Source organism: Oncorhynchus keta, chromosome 16, assembly GCF_023373465.1.
Source record: "Oncorhynchus keta strain PuntledgeMale-10-30-2019 chromosome 16, Oket_V2, whole genome shotgun sequence".
NCBI lineage: Eukaryota > Metazoa > Chordata > Actinopteri > Salmoniformes > Salmonidae > Oncorhynchus > Oncorhynchus keta.
The window spans coordinates 15,568,889-15,584,925 of NC_068436.1; the positions used below are offsets into that span (position 1 = coordinate 15,568,889).

Here is a 16,037-nt window from a genome sequence, read left to right on the forward strand (position 1 = left end):
CATGACTTCACTGCTTGAATATATGCCGATTCCTCCTACAATAAAAACTAATGGCCTTCTGGAAAGACATCTGTCCCACTCTTGGCTTGAGCTTTTGAGTCTCTCTTGACTTTCTCATCACCCATTTCTCGTGCCCTTTCCCCAAAGTTCTTTCTCTCACCGTCTCTCTTTGTTCTATTTTCCTCCCTCGTAAATTATTAATAACCTTTCATGTCAGGAATGGGTGTGACAGAAACCACTAATTTGAAGGTGTGTCCACATACTTTTGGCCATGTAGTGTAGTGTGCTAGTGTGCATATCGTAACGATACAGCAGAGACCAGCTTATATCGTTGGAACATATGATGGTTATTTACATATTGGCCAATGAATCATGTCAGGATAAATCATCTAAATAGCATTGGCTCACCCTAACGGTATCAGAGAGGGTTGACATAAACATGATTGACAATAACGAAATAGAAACCAGACAGCTTCACCACAGTTGGAAAAACTTGCAATAAAATGTATTGTACCTCACAATCATTGACTCACACACATGCAACATTGTACTATATAACTGTACTGTATATCATTAACACTGCCAAAAATATTTACATATTCCTCTATATAACAAAATAGCAATACTGTAGAGTTCTGCTAGATATAGCATACAACATTTTCGTAACATTCCCCAAATCCTCAGCTGGTATACAAGTCTAGATAAAAGAACACAGACTCTTAAACAGCACACATACAGTGACAATTGTCATGTGCCATTCCCAATATTGTAGCCCTCTCTCTTAAAAACATGGTCGTGTCAACTGTCAACCGCATTTAAGGTCAACCGTATTCAAAAGATGTTTTGTGCCATTTCGTTGTAGTATACAGAACTCTCCTTCATGTGAAAAAATGCATTCTAGGTAGTACACAACTGGTACACAACCAGTTAAAGACAGAGAACTAAAAGCTATATTTAAATTAGGAGTTTCTATTATGTAATTTTATGTATACCTGACATAATTATACCATCATTGGGGTAAACAAGATCCTACTATAAGACTATAATATGTGCATTCATTACTTTATATTTGGAAGAACACGGCGGTTTCTATAAGTGTTCATTACGAATATCACAGATATTCATTCAAATCACGTTCAAATCAAGGCCATTGCTTCTTCATGGTCATTAAAAAAAAGAGTTGTTAGAATAAGTGGACTTAAGAAGTTTGAGAATGAGAGAATGACCTTTCAGGAAGTTAAGTCAATTAAACACGACCCCTGACATGAAACAGGAAGCAATTAAAGGCTTTTAAATGTTCTGGCTTCACACAAGTAAAGATGTCAGACACGCATACGTACGTGCGCACACACACACACACACACACACACACACACACACACAGTACAATCAGTACCTATCAAAACCCTCCTCTGGTACAAAATGCCCCCCGAGCTTAATTGCTTCCTCTTATCTTGTCCCCCTGTGCAATACAAACAAATGGGCACATGGAAACTGTGTGGTGTGGTGTGTGTGTGAAACCAACCCCCAGAGGGAAATCAAATGCTGTTAGTTGTTTCTAGGGCCCTCAGCCCGTAGCAAAAACTGTACAGCTGTGTGTGGAGAGGCTAGATGAGACTACCATACCATATTCTAATGGGTCTCTAGTATTCTGGCCAAGGATGCCATGAGTTATGGTGGAGCACTTAACTCCTCCATGACTCAATCCCCATCCTCCTATACCGTGCAGTTCCCATCACTGATTTAGAAGCACTGGATTGGTGTAAACATTGGCTGGAGGGCGTTTCCACCATTATAAAATCCATTACTTTAAGTGTGCACACTTAGTGAGAAGTGTAGAGAATCGGAATGCAAAAAGTGGGAAGAATATGCTTTTAACTGAGCCATGTTCAATGCATCACTCTTCAGTCTCCATTCAATCGATTGATTAAATATACATTTATGACGCTTATACAATATTAATCACACAGATGTAGTGTATTTCACAAACTGATACTGCAAAACAAAGCTAAATGTAAGGAGTCTGACACACTAGGAGGGCATACAGATGTACCTAATGCATAAGCGTGGGAGATTTCAACATTCTCCCATAGATTCTGTAATCCTTCTCTGATTGACAAGGACAGGGGGGAATATGGGTAATATGAACTTCTTCCATAACTGGGAGTTGATTGGTTGTTGATTGGTTGGCGGCCTAAAGGAACCAATGATTAAATGAACGAACACATAGTAAGGAAGAGAAACGCAGTAGATGCTCCATGAAAACAGTGGCCTTGTGCCATTTCATGCAGATTTTAGCCTGAAAATCTAATCTAAATTGCATATTAAAGCAATATAAGATGATCATATGTTAAGGATGAAAGTACACATTTGTAAATAAATCAATGTGTTGAGAACCTTGAGGGGACTCCAAAGGAGACAGGAATCAAACTCAAATAAAAAAATGGCCTTTGAATCAATTACAGAGCAGTAATCAAAATCGGGGGAGGAAGGACATAAACCATGAATTAATACATGTAATTCAAAATGCATTAGCATTACCAGTGAGCTCTTGAAACCAGGCAAATATTCTCTCTACTCCATTTCTCCTGGACTGTAAACATTTACCTCCATTTTCTTTTTCTTACAAAAATAAAACGTATTTTCATACTAAAATAAATGCTGTTCGTCAGACTTTCGTTTCCCTACACGACGAATGTACAAAAAAAACTGCCATTTTGAAATTCATCATAGGAAAAAAAGAAAACATTTTATCCTCAGAAGAAATGACTAAGGAGATACAAACGATCTGCAACAGGGTTTAGTCAACTCTTTCATAATGAATTCACAGTCAACCAAAGCCACAACCCATGCATGGTATTCCTTCACCAAGGGGCTATCTATTCTCTCTAGATGGACCAGTTGCTTCCCACAATGTACCAATGTTCCAGCATACTAGTGCGGTTGCCCTAGGTCTGGGATGTCTCAGACTAGGGGCTATCTAATACACAGAGTTCAGATATAGTCAAATGTCATTTACTTTTATCAACAGACAACTTCGATGTGCTTTTCACTATCCAACCAATGGGTGAACTCAACAACACCCACAATGCAATCTTGCTTTGGCTTCTAGAAACAGAAGCAACATCAATACAAAAAACTAAAACTGCAAGAACTTGGCACAGAGCAAATGCACAGCACTGCAGACACACATTATGTTAGGTAACAGAAGATTTCACCACATGCTATTGGGTGGCTCGACTGGGAGATGACATGACATTAAAACGGAACAAACAGCCACTACTATCGCCTCCTGTGCTGTGTTACTGGCGGTGCTAATAAAGCTGTAGCAGTTTGAAACAGGGCTGTAGCTGACATCATCACTGCAAATCTCCATTACCGTGGGCTGTGATTGTCAACTGGTGTGGTAAAACAAACTCGTAGTTGATCCCCACAACACATGGTGTACAGTACTTCAGAAGTGGAAATAAACGATAGTCCTAAAGACCCCTAAATTAAGGATAAAGATGCAATTTAACAATCAGATATTCAGAAATGCTTGACAACATGTGCATAGTATAAATGCTACAATACCAACAGCGTTGAATGTTATGGAAATTATTTCAAGCAGAGATGGTGAAAAAACATCAGCTTCAAGTTTACCACAAGTAAATGCTGGTCACTTAGAACACGCACTAACTGTTTTTGACACTCAAAGCCCATGCTGCAGGAGGCTTATATTGACCATACACAGTATAAATAGATACTCCTATAACGAGGTGTAAAGATTTCCGTGGTTCATTCTGGAATACGTTGGCAGTTATGATCTCGTAGAAAGAAATCAAAATGTCACATGTCCAAAGAGTCAATAAAGTGATGGTGACATGGAGACAACTAACAGAGGTGCTAAACTATACCCCCAGTCCAGAGGCTAATGACAAGAGCTGTGATTGGCTGCCTGGTTTCCATGGGTACTGAACGTGACAGCAGTCAGAAAAGGGAGGCGGGACAGGAGGACCCTGTAGATGAGGCAGTGGGGACAGATAGGTGTGTTGCACTGCTATGGGTTCTATTGCTTGCTTGTCTCTTATTTATTTGGAGCCACTACCTCCCATCAGGGGGGCCAGGCACTGCCCCTTCGGTCCCGTTTCTCATCTCCAAGTCGACCCCGGGAGCTTACTTCCTACTTGGCTCTGATTGGCTCAGGACTTGACCTCATCACGGTCGTGCCCGAGGGAGAGCTCCATGTCGGACAGACCCACCTCCACAGCCAAGATAAGGGAGGTGTCCGAGTCGCTGCTCAGCGGGGGCTGGTGCTCACCTGCAGGGAGAGAGAGATCGGTCAGCACAGACACAACATGGTGGTCACCTTTTGTTAGAGCCGATTTGGACATATTTGTATAAAAGACCGAACATATGGAGCTCCATGTATATTTGTGTAAATATATTAAATATTAATGTAAATGATGAAATATTAGGTACGTACCTTTATGATTTATATTTACCCGATTGAGATATATTAATTTGTTGTTAGTGTAACTCGGCCATTTGGCCCCCCCTCTTGCCTGTTCATTGTATTGTGGTAAGTGTGTTAGGATAAAGGCAGGAAGTTGGGCCTTCGGGAGAGGGAGTCCTTGCTAGATGCGGGAGCGGTATAGTTTTTTGACCATACAGACATACAGACAGGTCATAATATGTATTTTCCATATAAAGTATTCTATGCTTTAAGTTGATTGAAGAATCATTTATTTGTTAGATATAAGAAGAATAAACATTTTTGTTGCACCGTATCCCTGGATGTCATGGAATGTTTGGCCGTTTGGAAACCTTGACTGTGGACTGTATGCGTACCAAACAACCCCGCTTCAGGCTTGGGCAGTGGCTATGGTAAAGGCGAAAGGAAGCCACTACACCTTTTAAAGAGAGGGTGATACAGGTAAACCTGAATGGACCCAAAATGGCGGTTAGTGTGCAGTAGAAGAGACAAGATGAGGCGACTGATGAAGGCATAGTAGGGAACCTGACGAGATGTAAACTGCTTTGTAAGTGCTGTGATGTCCACTTGACTAAAGACAGACTGCGCTACACCGGGCCTTAGGAGATAGCAGCGCTACACCGGGCCTTAGGAGATAGCAGCGCTACACCGGGCCTTAGGAGATAGCAGCGCTACACCGGGCCTTAGGAGATAGCAGTGCTACACAGTCAGATGAATAGAAAACAACTAGAGAAGTACAGGGGACCATCAATCTACTTCACATATGCTCTCTATGGACGAACACCACTCCTGTCCCACTTTCCTGCAGCAAATCGGGCCTTTTTTTGGCAACATGCTGTAGCACGGTCCAAAGTGAAGGATAACCGTAATAAGTTAACCTGTTACTCCTACCCCCTACTTTTTCGAACATTCTGTTAAAAATCGCGCAACATTTCAGCGCCCTGCTACTCATGCCAGGAATATAGTATATGCATGTGATTAGTATGTGTGGATAGAAAACACTCAGACGTTTATAAAACTGGTTAAATCACGGCTGTGACTATAACAGAACGTGCGTTTCATCGAAAAGCGCAGGAAAATCTGATCACTGAAAATATATCCATGCGCCACTAGAACCCATTGTTGAATGTGAACCACATTAAATGGGGCCGAGGTTGCAATACCTACAGCTTCCACACGATGTCAACAGTCTTGTCATTTGCCTACGATTTGTTTCTTGGTCAAACGGACACAAGGTAGCGCCTTTCTTCCGGTCTCCGACCGGATATTTTGGTTGAGATTTACCCGGACATTATTTCCAGACGTACAGCTATAGAATATACATCGCCTCGTGATCAATTTGATCACTTATTAACGTTTACTAATACCTAAAGTTGCATTACAAAAGTATTTCGAAGTGTTTTGTGAAAGTTTATCGTCGACTTTTTTAATTTAAAAAAATGACGTTACGTTATAAAACGCTATTTTTTTCCTTGATCACAGTCTTCATAGATCGATATCTAGGCTATATATGGACCGATTTAATCGAAAAAAAGACCCAATAGTGATGTTTATGGGACATCTAGGAGTGCCAACAAAGAAGATGGTCAAAGGTAATGAATGTTTTATATTTTATTTGTGCGTTTTGTGTAGTGCTGACTATGCTAATTATTTTGTTTACGTCCCCTGCGGCTCTTTTGGGGTGTTACATGCTATCAGATAATAGCTTCTCATGCTTTCGCCGAAAAGCATTTTAAAAATCTGACTTGTTGCCTGGATTCACAACGAGTGTAGCTTTAATTCAGTACCCTGCATGTGTATTTTAATGAACGTTTGAGTTTTAACGAGTGCCATTAGCATTCAGCGTAGCGCATTTGCATTTCCAGATGTCTAGATGGGACGCCTGCGTGTTGGGTAGGAGCAAGAGGTTAACAGACAGCGCTCGGTGTTTACGCTGGCGGGCATGGCGTGCACCGCGATCTGTCACTGCAACACGGCAATTCAGCAGAACACTGATAGATCAGATCCTTCATCTCAGGGCGGTTGTCATGCGGCACTGTGAGCTAGTTAGCGCCGCGACAAACAAACAACAGAACTCCCATTAACTTCTTCGAGATAGGGGGCACTCTTAATTTTTGGATAAAAAACGTTCCCGTTTTAAACAAGATATTTTGTCACGAAAAGATGCTCGACTATGCATTTAATTGACAGCTTTGGAAAGAAAAAAACTGACATTTCCGAAACTGCAAAGATATTATCTGTGAGTGCCCCAGAACTAATGCTACAGGCGAAACCAAGATGAAATTTCATACAGGAAATGGTCCAGATTTTGAATGCGCTGTGTTCCAATGTCTCCTTATATGGCTGTGAATGAGCCAGGAATGAGCCTGCACTTTCTGTCGTTTCCCCAAGGTGTCTGCAGCATTGTGACATATTTGTAGGCATATCATTGGAAGATTGACCATAAAAGACTACATTTACCAGGTGTCCACCCGGTGTCCTCCGTCGAAATTATTGCGTAATCTCCAGCTCCATGCGCGTTCCATTTTCTTCAGAGGAGAAAGTCAACTGCCACGAATGATTTATCATCGATAGATATGTGAAAAACACCTTGAGGATTGATTCTCAACAACGTTTGCCATGTTTCTGTCGATATTATGGAGTTAATTTTTCTTACCCAAACGTGATGAACAAAAGGAGCGATTTGTCCTACACAAATAATATTTAAATAATCTAACTGAGAGTCTCCTCATTGAAAACATCTGAAGTTCTTCAAAGGTAAATTATTTTATTTGAATGCTTTTCTTGTTTTTGTGAAAATGTTGCATGCTGAATGCTAGGCTTAATGCTATGCTAGCTATCAATACTCTTACGCAAATGCTTGTTTAGCTATGGTTCAAAAGCATATTTTGAAAATCTGAGATGACAGTGTTGTTAACAAAAGGCTAAGCTTGAGAGCTAATATATTTATTTCATTTCATTTGCGATTTTCATGAATAGTTAACGTTGCGTTATGGTAATGAGCTTGAGGCTATAAATAGGATCCCGGATACGGGATTGCTTGTCGCAACAGGTTAACTCCCAGCTATTTGATGCAGGAAGAACACAGTGTGTGACAGGCTGATAATGAGTCTCACTTGACAACCAAAACAACAGAACTAAACAGTGTGTGTGTGTTAATTACACATCATCAATTTCCAAATACACTGGCATAAACTATTTGAATTACTTAGTGAAAGTGGAACCAATATTACAACCAAGCAGGCACCAAACATGAGCTACACCCTCAAGGAGGTAAATGCCAACCTAATACTAATATATAACAGTTCAATCCTGTCTGTCCATGGCTGCATTTTGTCATGGTTACATAAAGGCTTGGAGGGAGGGAGAGAGAGAGAGGGCTGGGAGTCTGAAGGTGTGTCCTGAAAGGCTCTGGCGTAGCAGCAGGAGTTCAGGCTCTAAGTGATGCCAGCTGCTATTCACAGAGACTGGTGAGGAACAGAGAGAGAGAGACTGGTGAGGAACAGAGAGAGGGAGAGAGAGAGAGAGAGAGAGAGAGAGAGAGAGACTGGTGAGAAACAGAGAGAGAGAGAGAGAGAGAGAGACTGGTGAGGAACAGAGAGAGAGAGACTGGTGAGGAACAGAGAGAGAGAGACTGGTGAGGAACAGAGAGAGAGAGAGAGACTGGTGAGGAACAGAGAGAGAGAGAGAGACTGGTGAGGAACAGAGAGAGAGAGAGAGACTGGTGAGGAACAGAGAGAGAGAGAGAGACTGGTGAGGAACAGAGAGAGAGAGAGAGACTGGTGAGGAACAGAGAGAGAGAGAGAGAGACTGGTGAGGAACAGAGAGAGAGAGAGAGAGACTGGTGAGGAACAGTGAGAGAGAGAGAGAGAGACTGGTGAGGAACAGAGAGAGAGAGAGAGAGAGAGTGGTGAGGAAGAGAGAGAGAGAGAGAGAGAGACTGGTGAGGAACAGTGAGAGAGAGAGAGAGAGACTGGTGAGGAACAGTGAGAGAGAGAGAGAGAGAGACTGGTGAGGAACAGTGAGAGAGAGAGAGAGAGACTGGTGAGGAACAGTGAGAGAGAGAGAGAGAGACTGGTGAGGAACAGTGAGAGAGAGAGAGAGAGACTGGTGAGGAACAGTGAGAGAGAGAGAGAGAGACTGGTGAGGAACAGAGAGAGAGAGAGAGAGAGACTGGTGAGGAACAGTGAGAGAGAGAGAGAGAGACTGGTGAGGAACAGTGAGAGAGAGAGAGAGAGACTGGTGAGGAACAGTGAGAGAGAGAGAGACTGGTGAGGAACAGTGAGAGAGAGAGAGACTAGTGAGGAACAGTGAGAGAGAGAGAGACTGGTGAGGAACAGTGAGAGAGAGAGAGACTGGTGAGGAACAGTGAGAGAGAGAGACTGGTGAGGAACAGTGAGAGAGAGAGACTGGTGAGGAACAGTGAGAGAGAGACTGGTGAGGAACAGAGAGAGACTGGTGAGGAACAGAGAGAGAGACTGGTGAGGAACAGAGAGAGAGACTGGTGAGGAACAGAGAGAGAGACTGGTGAGGAACAGAGAGAGAGACTGGTGAGGAACAGAGAGAGAGAGAGAGAGAGAAAGAAAGAAAGAGAGAGAGAAACTGGTGAGGAACAGAGAGAGAGAGAGCGGGCAAACAGTCCCAACCCCCACTCTCACATTCGCCCAAGCCAATGGCATGTACCAGATGCTCAGCAGGCTCTGCTCACACTTACTGGCCTGAGGCCAAACCACGACCAACAACATTGGACACTCTATGGAACAAAAAGCCTTCACTATATTATCCTGGAATATCCAAGGCCTGAGGTCATCTGCCTTTGGCCTAAAGAGCAGAAACCCGGACTTCACCAAAGAAATCGGTAATACAGACATTGTCATCCTGCAAGAAACCTGGTATAGAGGAGATGGAACCACTGGTTTCCCTCTAGGTTACAGAGAGCTGATAGTCCCATCCACCAAACTACCAGGTGTGAAACAGGGAAGGGACTCAGGGGGTATGCTAATTTGGTATAGAGCAGACCTAACTCACTCCATTAAATTAATCAAAACAGGAACATTCTACATTTGGCTAGAAATTCAAAAGGAAATTATCCTAACAGAGAAAAATGTCCTCCTGTGTGCTACCTATATCCCCCCACTAGAATCCCCATATTTTAATGAAGACAGCTTCTCCATCCTGGAGGGCGAAATCAATCATTTCCAGGCCCAGGGACATGTACTAGTCTGTGGCGACCTAAATGCCAGAACCGGACAAGAACCTGACACCCTCAGCACACAGGGGGACAAACATCTGCCTGGAGGTGACAGCATCCCCTCCCACATATGCCCCCCTAGGCACAACTATGACAACATAACCAACAAAAACGGGTCACAACTCCTGCAGCTTTGTCGCACGCTGGGTATGTACATAGTCAACGGTAGGCTTCGAGGGGACTCCTATGGTAGGTACACCTATAGCTCATCTCTTGGCAGTAGTACTGTAGACTACTTTATCACTGACCTCAACCCAGAATCTCTCAGAGCGTTCAGTCAGTCCACTACCACCCCTATCAGACCACAGCAAAATCACAGTCTACTTAAACAGAGCAATACTCAACCATGAGGCATCAAAGCCAAAGGAACTGAGTAACATTAAGAAATGCTATAGGTGGAAGGAATGCAGTTTGGAAACCTACCAAAAAACAATTAGGCAACAACAAATTCAATCCCTTTTAGACAATTTCCTGGGTAAAACGTTCCACTGTAATAGTGAAGGTGTAAACTTGGCAGTAGAAAATCTTAACAGTATATTTGACCTCTCAGCTTCCCTATCAAATCTAAAAATCTCAAATAGAAAACCGAAGAAAATTAACAATAATGACAAATGGTTTGATGAAGAATGCAAAAATCTAAGAAAGAAATTGAGAAACCTGTCCAACCAAAAACATAGACCCGGAAAACCTGAGTCTACGCCTTCACTATGGTGAATCACTAAAACAATACAGAAATACACTACGGAAAAAGAAGGAACAGCATGTCAGAAATCAGCTCAATGCAATTGAAGAATCCATAGACTCTAACCACTTCTGGGAAAATTGGAAAACACTAAACAAACAACACGAAGAATTATCTATCCAAAATGGAGATGTATGGGTAAACCACTTCTCCAATCTTTTTGGTTCTATAACAAAGAATAAAGAGCAAAAACATATACATGATCAAATACAGATCTTAGAATCAACTATTAAAGACTACCAGAACCCACTGGATTCTCCAATTACATTGAATGAGTTACAGGACAAAATAAAAACCCTCCAACCCAAAAAGGCCTGTGGTGTCGATGGTATCCTCAATGAAATGATCAAATATACAGACAACAAATTCCAATTGGCTATACTAAAACTCTTTAACATCATACTTAGCTCTGGCATCTTCCCCAATATTTGGAACCAAGGACTGATCACCCCAATCCACAAAAGTGGAGACAAATTTGACCCCAATAACTACCGTGGAATATGTGTCAACAGTAACCTTGGGAAAATCCTCTGCATTATTATTAACAGCAGACTCGTACATTTCCTCAATGAAAACAATGTACTGAGCAAATGTCAAATTGGCTTTTTACCAAATTACCGTACAACAGACCATGTATTCACCCTGCACACCTTAATTGACAACCAAACAAACCAAAACAATGGCAAAGTCTTCTCATGCTTTGTTGATTTCAAAAAAGCCTTCGACTCAATTTGGCATGAGGGTCTGCTATATAAACTGATGGAAAGTGGTGTTGGGGGTAAAACATATGACATTATAAAATCCATGTACACAAACAACAAGTGTGCGGTTAAAATTGGCAAAAACACACACATTTCTTCACACAGGGTCGTGGGGTTAGACAGGGATGCAGCTTAAGCCCCACCCTCTTCAACATATATATCAACGAATTGGCGCGGGCACTAGAAAAGTCTGCAGCACCCGGCCTCCCCTGCTAGAATCCGAAGTCAAATGTCTGCTGTTTGCTGATGATCTGGTGCTTCTGTCACCAACCAAGGAGGGCCTACAGCAGCACCTAGATCTTATGCACAGATTCTGTCAGACCTGGGCCCTGACAGTAAATTTCAGTAAGACCAAAATAATGGTGTTCCAAAAAAGGTCCAGTCACCAGGACCACAAATACAAATTCCATCTAGACACTGTTGCCCTAGAGCACACAAAAAACTATACATACCTTGGCCTAAACATCAGCGCCACAGGTAACTTCCACAAAGGTGTGAACGATCTGAGAGACAAGGCAAGAAGGGCATTCTATGCCATCAAAAGAAACATAAATTTCAACATATACCAATTAGGATTTGGCTAAAAATACTTGAATCAGTCATAGAGCCCATTGCCCTTTATGGTTGTGAGGTCTGGGGTCCGCTCACCAACCAAGACTTCACAAAATGGGACAAACACCAAATTGAGACTGCACGCAGAATTCTGCAAAAATATCCTCCGTGTACAACGTAAAACACCAAATAATGCATGCAGAGCAGAATTAGGCCGATACCCACTAATTATCAAAATCCAGAAAAGAGCCATTCAATTCTACAACCACCTAAAAGGAAGCGATTTACAAACCTTCCATAACAAAGCCATCACAAACAGAGAGATGAACCTGGAGAAGAGTCCCCTTAGCAAGCTGGTCCTGGGGCTCTGTTCACAAACACAAACACACCCTACAGAGCCACAGGACAACAGCACAATTAGACCCAAACATATCATGAGAAAACAAAAAGATAATTACTTAACACATTGGAAAGAATTAACAAAAAAACAGAGCAAACTAGAATGCTATTTGGCCCTACACAGAGAGTACACAGCGGCAGAATACCTGACCACTGTGACTGACCCAAAATTAAGGAAAGCTTTGACTATGTACAGACTCAGTGAGCATAGCCTTGCTATTGAGAAAGGCCGCCGTAGGCAGACATGGCTCTCAAGAGAAGACAGGCTATGTGCTCACTGCCCACAAAATGAGGTGGAAACTGAGCTGCACTTCCTAACCTCCTGCCCAATGTATGACCATATTAGAGAGACATATTTCCCCCAGATCACACAGATCCACAAAGAATTCAAAAACATATCCAATTTTGAAAAACTCCCTTATCTACTGGGTGAAATTCCACAGTGTGCCATCACAGCAGCAAGATTTGTGACCTGTTGCCACGAGAAAAGGGCAACCAGTGAAGAACAAACACCATTGTAAATACAACCCATATTTATGCTTATTTATTTTATATTGTGTCCTTTAACTATTTGTACATTGTGTATATATATATTTATAATATGACATTTGTAATGTCTTTACTGTTTTTAAACTGTTGTATGTGTAATGTTTACTGTTAATTTTTGTTGTTTTTCACTTTATATATTCACTTTGTATGTTGTCTACCTCACTTGCTTTGGCAATGTTAACACATGTTTCCCATGCCAATAAAGCCCTTGAATTGAAATTAAATTTTGAGAGAGAGAGCGAGAGAGAGCGAGAGAGAGCGAGAGAGAGCGAGAGAGAGAGAGAGAGAGCGAGAGAGAGAGAGAGAGAGAGAGAGAGAGAGACTGGTGAGGAACAGAGAGGGAGAGAGACTGGTGAGGAACAGAGAGGGAGAGAGACTGGTGAGGAACACAGAGAGAGAGAGAGACTGGTGAGGAACACAGAGAGAGAGAGAGACTGGTGAGGAACACAGAGAGAGAGAGAGACTGGTGAGGAACACAGAGAGAGAGAGAGACTGGTGAGGAACACAGAGAGAGAGAGAGAGAGAGAGAGAGAGAGAGAGAGAGAGAGAGAGAGAGAGAGAGAGAGAGAGAGCGAGAGAGAGACTGGTCAGGAACAGAGAGAGAGACTGGTGAGGAACAGAGAGGGAGAGAGACTGGTGAGGAACAGAGAGAGAGAGAGACTGGTGAGGAACACAGAGAGAGAGAGACTGGTGAGGAACACAGAGAGAGAGAGACTGGTGAGGAACACAGAGAGAGAGAGACTGGTGAGGAACACAGAGAGAGAGAGAGACTGGTGAGGAACACAGAGAGAGAGAGAGAGACTGGTGAGGAACACAGAGAGAGAGAGAGACTGGTGAGGAACACAGAGAGAGAGAGACTGGTGAGGAACACAGAGAGAGAGAGACTGGTGAGGAACACAGAGAGAGAGAGAGAGAGAAACACACAGAGAGAGAGAAGAGAGAAACACAGAGAGAGAGAGAAGAGAGAAACACAGAGAGAGAGAGGAGAGAGAAACACAGAGAGAGAAACGAGAGAGAGAGAGAAGAGAGAGAAACACAGAGAGAGAGAGGAGAGAGAGAGAGAGAGAGAGAGAGAGAGAGAGAGAGAAAGAGAGAAAGAGAGAAAGAGAGAAAGAGAGAAAGAGAGAAGAGAGAGAGAGAGAGAGAGAGAGAGAGACTGGTGAGGAACAGAGAGAGAGAGAGACTGGTGAGGAACAGAGAGAGAGAGAGACTGGTGAGGAACAGAGAGAGAGAGAGAGAGAGACTGGTGAGGAACAGAGAGAGAGACTGGTGAGGAACAGAGACAGAGAGAGAGAGACTGGTGAGGAACAGAGACAGAGAGAGAGAGACTGATGAGAGAGACAGAGAGAGAGATGTGAGAGGAGGAGAGGTTAAGGCTTGCATTAGGAGAGAGTCAGTAGCAGCACTGCAGACTGGCTCTAGCAGACATGCAAACACACATCTCATCATCTATTTTATACACACACTCACACACACATGCACATCTCTTATCATAATCCTCTTTGAAACCAGGCTGACAGACCTAAGGCTGCCAGGAGCATCTATAATAACATCACTAGGGAGATCAAACAATTATATCAGGTAGGAAAGACCAGGAGCACTTGGTATGACTCAGCTACGTGGAGGCTTATTTGTCCTGTATGACTCAACATGAACAGCTCTGCTGGTTGTCACTTCAAATCAGAGAGGTATAATGCAAAGCAGGTTCAAGGAGTTAGACAGCTAACTTGCCTGAATATTCTGAAATATCTTTATAGTTGTTTTTATAAAGATAAACCTGAAATGGGCATGGTCTAACTGAGCCAACAACCAAAAACACATCTCTAAACTTAGCTTTCCTACTGAACCAGAAAATAAACGGTTACTTCTGGTTGTTTATCAAAGTCAGCTGGCTAACTAGTAGTGTACCCCTAAGACATACTGTGTTACTCTTCGAGGGTTGAGTATTGATCTTGGATCAGTTTAGCAGTTTAGATCGTAGTAAATACCATTATATGTACAGCCTTCCTATTTCGAAGACACTGTGAATATGGGCCTGGAGGTTTCTTTCTCCTTACACCAAATGTCATCCCCCTCAGTGCGCGCCAAGTTTGTTTTACTGCCTATACTGCAGTAAGCTATCGTGCTGGTGACAGCCAGACTACAATAAGGCTAAAGGCCTAGAGTGGCAGTACTGCCGTGCCATTCCATAAGCAATGACTCAGCCCGATTGGGCTCTGCGTTTTGCGCAACCCACAAATCACTCTCCCTGACATCGCAGATCCATCCTGGGGCTTAAAATAAACAGCAGGTGGGGGATTTTGAATACGCTCTGGGATGGAACCGAGAAAGCTAATATTTAACACAAAGGTAGGTGTGACAAGCAATGCCAAGGCTCGAAATGGGGACAAGCTGTGCACAGTTGAAAGACATACAGGCATGTAAACTCAGTGTAAAAAGTGTTCAACTACCTTGAAAGTAGAACATTGACTGGCATTCATGGGAGCGCAAGAAGTCGGCTTGTGTTATGGGAATGAGGGAAGGATAAAAAAAAAAAAAAAAAAAGTACAAGGTTCTCCATAGTTTTCTAATGTTTTGAAGGGGCTTAGCAGGTTGACGCTGTCCAGGTCTTTAAGGTCCAGTAGAGGCCTCAGGAAGCTAATAAGAAGCTGTCACAAAGGCAGCATTAACTTGTTCCATTGGCACAAGAGACTCGAGAGGCGAGCGTTTTGGTCGGAGGCCCTGCCAACTGCAGGTGGAATTTCAGCACGGTGGGCAGGACAGGAAGTGGGCCATGCCAGCGTCAACACACTCCTGCCCCACTCTCCGGGCCGACTGCCTGCCTGCATGCATGCATGCAGGCATGCAGGCAGGCAGGCAGGCAGGCAGGCAGGCAGGCAGGCAGGCAGGCAGGCAGGCAGGCATGCATACACACACACTAATAAGTTCCATGTGCTAACCAGCTGTTAAACAAACAGACTAACTCAAAAAACACAACGTGCCTATCAATGGCTCAGTGCTGTAGTGCCTCATCATAATACCTTGCTAATAGCAAGCACGGCAACCTTAAAACATACTCTTATGCTACGTATGTAAACCATGCCAATGCATTTGGGTTAGCTTGTGACTTTGAAAAAAGGGAGCACTATTCCTTCTTTGGCCAGGGACTGGATTGAGGGAACAGTGAAACAGGTGGCTGATGGCCTAGTTCTGGCCCTGGACTAGCTAAGCCACGCCAGTACAGCAGCCCTGGGCTAGCTTAGCCATGCCAGTACAGCAGCCCTGGACTAGCTAAGCCACGCCAGTACAGCAGCCCTGGGCTAGCTTAGC

The 16,037-nt window shown here is 43.1% G+C and overlaps 1 protein-coding gene across 1 annotated transcript in view; it reads right to left on the reverse strand.

Annotated features, from left to right (window-relative positions):
* Positions 1–478: 478 nt before the first annotated feature.
* The window catches only part of LOC118377029 (RING finger protein 150-like), a 34,521-nt gene continuing 18,962 nt past the window's right edge, over positions 479–16,037 (reverse strand). The window contains exon 7 of the mRNA XM_052464794.1: positions 479–4,300. Within this exon, the coding sequence (XP_052320754.1) occupies positions 4,182–4,300 (119 nt within the window). The 3' untranslated portion in view covers positions 479–4,181. The remainder of the gene's footprint in view (positions 4,301–16,037) is intronic.